This window comes from Pyxicephalus adspersus, chromosome 5, assembly GCF_032062135.1.
Source record: "Pyxicephalus adspersus chromosome 5, UCB_Pads_2.0, whole genome shotgun sequence".
Classification (NCBI taxonomy): Eukaryota; Metazoa; Chordata; class Amphibia; order Anura; family Pyxicephalidae; genus Pyxicephalus; species Pyxicephalus adspersus.
In genome coordinates this window covers 129,419,454-129,426,199 of record NC_092862.1, presented here as the reverse complement: position 1 = coordinate 129,426,199, position 6,746 = coordinate 129,419,454, and the positions used below count along the sequence as shown (strand labels likewise).

Sequence of the window (6,746 nt, the reverse complement as noted above, 5' to 3'; positions counted from 1 at the left end):
CCCTGTCTTTATATACATGGGTGAAAAATTACCAAAGTATAAAATATGATGATTAGCTTCTGAGCTTAAAATGTCAACATTGTTGTTTTTTAGGAACAAGGAATATTGTTTAGGATTTTATTTTCCACTTGGACCTAGTGGTTGAACTTGATGGACTGAATGTCTTTTTCCAACCTGACTATGTAACTAATGTAAATTATCTAGTCAGATAAACAGTTTCGATTTTTTTCTTACAGGCTGTAGCCCAGTAGTTCTAATTTTGTGGCTAATATAATTTACTATAAATGATAGTTCTTTGGAATGGAGGTATAAAGGATAATAGGTTCAATAAAACCGTGGTAACTATGTCATTGGAACATCAATAAATTTCTGCAGAACTGACTTTTTTCATTGTACTCGATAAGGCATTGCAGAGCTAGTCACAATAGTAATACTGTCTTATCTGTTGTTAGTCTTATCTTTTTCTTTTTTTATTATCTGAGCTTTCTGTCTGTTTGTATCACTCAGTAGCAGACTGCAAAGGGATAACAATGACTCAGTGTAGGACAGACTGTATACAGAGACCTCTTTCTCTTGCGTTCTACAAGCTTGGGACAGTGGTTGGTAGGTACCCCTGGTGGTTCCTCATTATTCCCATGGTCATTTCTGCTGGTCTCGGAGCTGGATTTTACTTCTTACCTCAAAGGGAGGCTAATGACATTGAAAATGAGTTCACCCCCATTGGAGGTCCAGCTAAATCGGAGAGAGAATTTGTGAGGACACACTTTCCAACTAATGACACAGAGCATTTCTCCGCACAGAGACTCTACACAGAAGGTTCATTTGTTTCACTTATTGCTGTCAGTGTGTCCAGTAATATTTTAAATGTTGATTCATTCACAGAACTTGTAAAACTGGATGAGATGGTACAGAATCTGAGCATCACCTTAACAGAACATGATGCTAATGTGATCTTAAACTTCCAGGACTTCTGTGCAAAGGACCAGAACGGTAAATGTGCAGAAGTTAATCCACTCTTATCCACAGTAAAAAGTAATATAGGTTTAATAGAGACAATAAATATTAGTTACCCCATGTTTGAAGGGAGAATATTCCTGGGAACATCCCTAGGTGGGGTGACACTGAAACCCAACAACATTGTAAAGAGTGCAAAAGCAATAAGGTTAGCGTATTATCTGAGAGAAGACAACCAGCAAGACAAAGAAAAAAGCTTGCAATGGATCGAGCAATTTATTACATCTGCGTCGGAGAAGATAGAAATGTTACAACTGAAGACTGTACAGGTAAGGAAAGTTTTGTCTCTACTTTTTGTTTGAAAATAATACTCATAGAGCAAAAGATAGATAAAGAAGCAAAAATTCTCAATCTTTTTAATTTGATAGAACCCTTAAAGAATTTTCATGTCTTTAGGAAACACCTGCTATAATTACTTTATCCACAGATTATTATTATTATTATTAATAAACAGGATTTATATAGCGCCATCATATTACGCAGCGCTGTACATTAAATAGATCACAGTATATTAGCATGGTGGTCAGTGTGCAAGAATGCCTGTTACATTGCTGGCCAGTAGGAAGAATGTCCCCCTTATAGATAGCCAAAAAAATAATTTGCGTCACCTTAACTGACCTGAGAAGCAGAAAACTGCTCATTGCTCAAGGAACCCCTACCAATCTCTGGAGGAACCCTATGGTTTCACAGAACCCTCCTTGGGAAACACTGGCTTAGACTGATTGATTTTTTAAATCTTTACCATGGCTGATTTTTTAAAGTGAGGTTAAATAACTCACTTTAAGCATCTATTTCTATCCCAATATTTCTTTTTCTTAAAAAGAAATATTTCTTTTTCCTAAAAAGAAATATTAAGTGTGCAAGATAAAGTGTGTTCACAGGTTCATTCCAATATTTTTATGTGTTACTTTAAATTAAAGCTACCTAATTTGTTAGACAAATGTTAAAACTTGAACTATCATTTTTTAAGGGTCTGGCCCATCTAGTGACATCAGTCGTGCTTCTACATGATTTATGTATTACTGATGCACCTCTAGAAGGTTTCTCAAAAATCTTTTAGTTAAGTTATTTGGCCCCCCCCCCAAAAAAAAAATGGCCTTAGACTGTGATAATGACATATGACAATGGTAGGGGCATTAGATTCTGAGCACCCCTAAGGGACAGTTAGTGATATGACTATTTGTAAAGTGCTGTGTAATATGTCAGTGCTATATAAATAAATGATAATAATAATAACAGCCTAGGGTTACAGCAAGTGTTGTAAATGATGCTGCCTGTCCAGTCATCTCCTAAGAATAGCAAAATGAAATACGGAAAAGGAATAATTAACCACAAAAAACTATATTTTATCCCTACTACAGTATATATTTTACTTTAAAAAATATTCAAACATCAATATTATTATAATAAAATAATTTAGATTTTGGGGGGCCTTTTTTTTAGAGTTGTGCGTGCTATACTTTTTATAGTTAACTGATAATCTAAAATTTTTTTAAATTATTATATTGAACTAATAAAATTTAAAAATATTTTCAAAGCTATGCACTAGTAATCCTAACTAATAAATATCTCTGTATTTTATGTGTAACTTCTCAAACACACACAATATATATAAAATTTTGCACCAAAGAGCCCAGTACTCATTACTGAATGATTTGAATGTCACTGTTCCTAATATAATTGTTTGTTTCTTTTATTTTAGATATCTTACTTTTCATCAATCTCAAGACAACAGGAGTTTGAGGGGACCACAAAAACTGTGATTCCTCTGTATTCTATCACATATTTTATCACTATATTCTTTTCTATTACATCATGTGTAAGGTAAGAATATGAGGAGTTTTTTTTACAGTAATGTTTACTTGATACAATACTGAAATATTTCATTATATTATTACTATTATGTGGATAATATGGCATGTCTAAAATACTTTACACATTCATTAAATTACAGAATTTTTACAAATAACCAAGGTGAAAAAAATAATTTACAACTGACATGGGAGGAAAATGGCACTCGAGGTGTTTGAAACAATAACAATTCATTGACCTCTGCAATTAAAGTGCTTTCTGATGATCTGTAGTGATACGAGTGTTTCTCAACCAGGGTTCCTTCAGATGTTGCTAGGGCCTCCTTAAGCAATCAACAGTTTGTGGCTCTTGTGTCAGTTTGACAGTATGCTAATGATCTTATTTTACTACCTGTAAAGTTATGTCAAGGTGTTCCCTCATGTTAAAAAAGTTGATAAACACTGCTTTGTGCTTTTATTTGCTCACTGTAAGTCTATCCATTCTGTGATTCACACCCATCCCCACACTGCATAGCCAGTTGGGTGACCCCACTTTTCTCTATCTAGATAAGCAATACAGCTGGCCAGTTATATGCACCTTCTTCTTCAATTCAGTTAATTGGACAATGACTGACCACCACTAAACTAAACAGGGATGAAAACAAGAAGCTCTATTTTTTAACTTTTCTGACCATGATTAAATGTTTGACATGTACACCTTTAGTATATCTTTAGCAATTAACCTTAAATCTGCATCCAGACATGCAGGGGAAACTCCAAATACAGCTTTGAGGTGCTTAAATTAGCAATTTTTGATAAATACATAACACGTGACAACTGAATTCTTGTATTTCTGATTCTTTGTAGGCGGGACTGCGTAAGAAACAAAACTTGGGTGGCCTCCTTTGGAGTTATTTCTGCTGGGTTAGCTGTACTTTCTAGTTTCGGCCTCATGTTAATTTGTGGAGTTCCTTTTGTTGTCACAGCAGCAAATGCTCCATTTCTTATTTTAGGTAAGATTAAAACATATTTGTATGTAAGTAAATCATTATTATTTAGCAGATATATATATATATATATATATATATATACATACAGAAACATAAATACACTGCCATTGCTAAAAATACCAGCAATGGCATGCACAGCTCAGTGTAGGAAGCCGGGAAACCCGGAAAATCCCGGCTCCCACTATGGCTTCCAGGACTGAAAAAACATTACGTGTCCAGCCAATCAAAATGGTGGAAATCAGGAAGCAAAAGAAGGAAGTAGATGGCGGTGCCTGTAGCAAAATGGTAATAGGTGAGTGCATTTAAAGAATTGTGATGGGGCAGGTAAGGGTATTTTAGTGTGGAAGGAACATCAACCTGCCTAATCCCAATTTTTTAAAAAAAGGGTTTAGTTCTTTTTCAATCGGGCCCAATAATATTATAAGTGTATTGTAATAACAACTAGAACAATATTTAAAAAGCACCTTTCTTTTAAACTCTACAAATGCATATGCTTTTATATTTATATATATATTGATGAAAGAAAAAAAATTTACCAGATATGTTGCAGTTTTTAAATATACTAAAATATGTTAATAATTATATTAATAATAAAATTATGTGCTTACCATGGGTACACAATCCACACACTAAAAATATTTGGCACTCTCCTATTGCTTGTACTGTGTAACTAATCTACATGTCCTTTTTTTTTCCTGTAATTTAAAAAATTCGCTCAGAGCAAATATAAAATAAAATATATACAGTATGTATATGTACAGTATGTAAAGTATGTGTAAGTGTTTGTGTGCTCATGTGTTGTATTGCTTATTTAAAAAATGTTTTCTCTGTTAAAAACAATGGGCCCGATTTATTAAAGCTCTCCAAGACTGGAGAGGATAGACTATCATTGGAGACCTGGGTCATTCAGCAAACCAGGATTTCTTAAAAAGTAATTGTCATTAGTTGGCAAATGTTTTCAATTCTGGACCGGATCCATTGTAGGTCACCCATGATAGTCTATCTTCTCCAGTCTTGAGCTTAAATAAATCATGCCCAATGTGAGAAGAAATTTAGAAAAAAAACAGACATAAAGTATACAGGCATAATGTACATGACATGGAGAAGAATGCAAAATATTGTTTCTGCTTATGGCATAATAATGAAATAATGTGATTCTCTTATAGGTGTTGGAGTGGATGACATGTTCATTATGGTTTCCAGTTGGCAGCAAACTAAAGTAAAGAGCCGAGTTGATGAAAGAATGGGTGAAACATATAAGGAAGCTGCAGTCTCCATAACAATCACAACCCTTACAGATGTCCTAGCTTTCTATATAGGGATTATGACTTCTTTTGGGTCGGTGCAGTCTTTCTGTATTTATACCGGTACAGCCATATTGTTCTGCTTTCTGTATAACATCACTTGTTTTGGTGCATTCTTAGCCCTCAATGGAAGAAGAGAAGAAAGTAACAGGCACTGGTTGGTTTGTAAAAAAGTAGCAAAGCAAAAAGATAAGCAGCGTTCCTCTTTCTATAATGCGTGTTGTGTTGGGGGAGGATTCAGTGAAGTTACTGGTACTGAGACTGACCATCCCATGACAAATTTCTTCCATAAATATTATGGTCCATTTTTAACCAACATCTGGACTAAGATGATTGTGCTGGTGCTGTATGGTGGATATTTGGCTGGCAGCATATATGGGTGCTTTCAGGTGCAAGAAGGAATCGATTTACGAAATTTGGCTACTGACAGCTCCTATGTCCGTTCTTTCTACGACAATGAAGATTTATACTTTGATGGATATGGTCCCAGAGTTATGGTTTCAGTATCTCAGGAAGTTGCATACTGGGATGTAGATGTACGTAATAAAATTGACAAGTGTATCGAGTCCTTTAAATTAACCCCCTATGTCAGTGAAGACCTCTCCGAGTCCTGGTTAAAGGCATACTTAGGGTTTGCAGAACTGTTGAAACTGAATGTAAATAATGAAAATAATTTTGTAGGAAACTTATCAAGATTCTTTACTTTATTTCCTGATTTTAAACAAGATGTGGACATGGAGACAGGAGCTATAAAAGCTTCTCGTTTCTTCGTCCAGACTATGAATGTCACTTCTGCCATTGATGAGAAAAACCTGCTAAACCAGGTTCGGGAAACAGCAAAGAGCTGTGAGGTTCCTATACTTGTGTATCATCCGGCATTTATATTCTTTGATCAGTATGCTGTCATCATGAAAAACACTGTGCAAAATGTTACTGTAGCTGCTATTGTTATGTTAGTAATATCATTACTGCTAATCCCGAACCTCCTGTGTTCAGTGTGGGTGACATTCACCATTGCGTCTATTATTGCAGGAGTCACTGGTTTCATGGCTTACTGGAATGTTAACTTGGATTCCATATCCATGATCAATTTAGTTATTTGTATTGGGTTCTCAGTAGATTTCTCAGCCCATATCTCGTACGCCTTTGTTTCCAACAAGAAATCCACAGCAAACGAGAGAGTGATTGATGCACTGCACTCTCTTGGCTATCCAATTGTACAAGGAGGTCTCTCCACCATTTTGGGAGTCATAGTACTTTCCACGTCTGAGAGCTACATCTTCAGAACATTTTTTAAGATCATATTCCTTGTTATCGCCTTTGGAATACTCCACGGACTGGTCATTCTTCCAGTACTGCTAGCGTTATTTGGAACTTGTGGCAAGAAGCAAGATGAAGTGAAGAAAATCAGTCAGTCACAAAATAAAAATGTTCCACAAAATCTAGCTCCAATTCCATTTAATCAACCAAATATGCATTACAGAACAAATAGCTATATGAATGGGGTATACTTTCCTGACCCTGACTGTCCATAATTTATTATGACTTTTCATTTGTTAAATATTTATTTATGTATACTTCGTAGTAGTTATAAAAAAATGTTATTAAAGGATCCATGTTGACTTAAA

General features: G+C 35.0%; 1 protein-coding gene across 1 annotated transcript; it reads left to right on the top strand.

Moving 5' to 3' along the window:
- Positions 1 to 6,746, top strand: LOC140331572 (patched domain-containing protein 3-like). Its single transcript, XM_072412686.1, has 4 exons — positions 1 to 1,283; positions 2,717 to 2,838; positions 3,672 to 3,817; positions 4,981 to 6,746. The coding sequence occupies exons 1-4, from the start codon at positions 531 to 533 to the stop codon at positions 6,651 to 6,653; spliced, it is 2,694 nt and encodes an 897-aa protein (XP_072268787.1). The 5' UTR covers positions 1 to 530; the 3' UTR covers positions 6,654 to 6,746.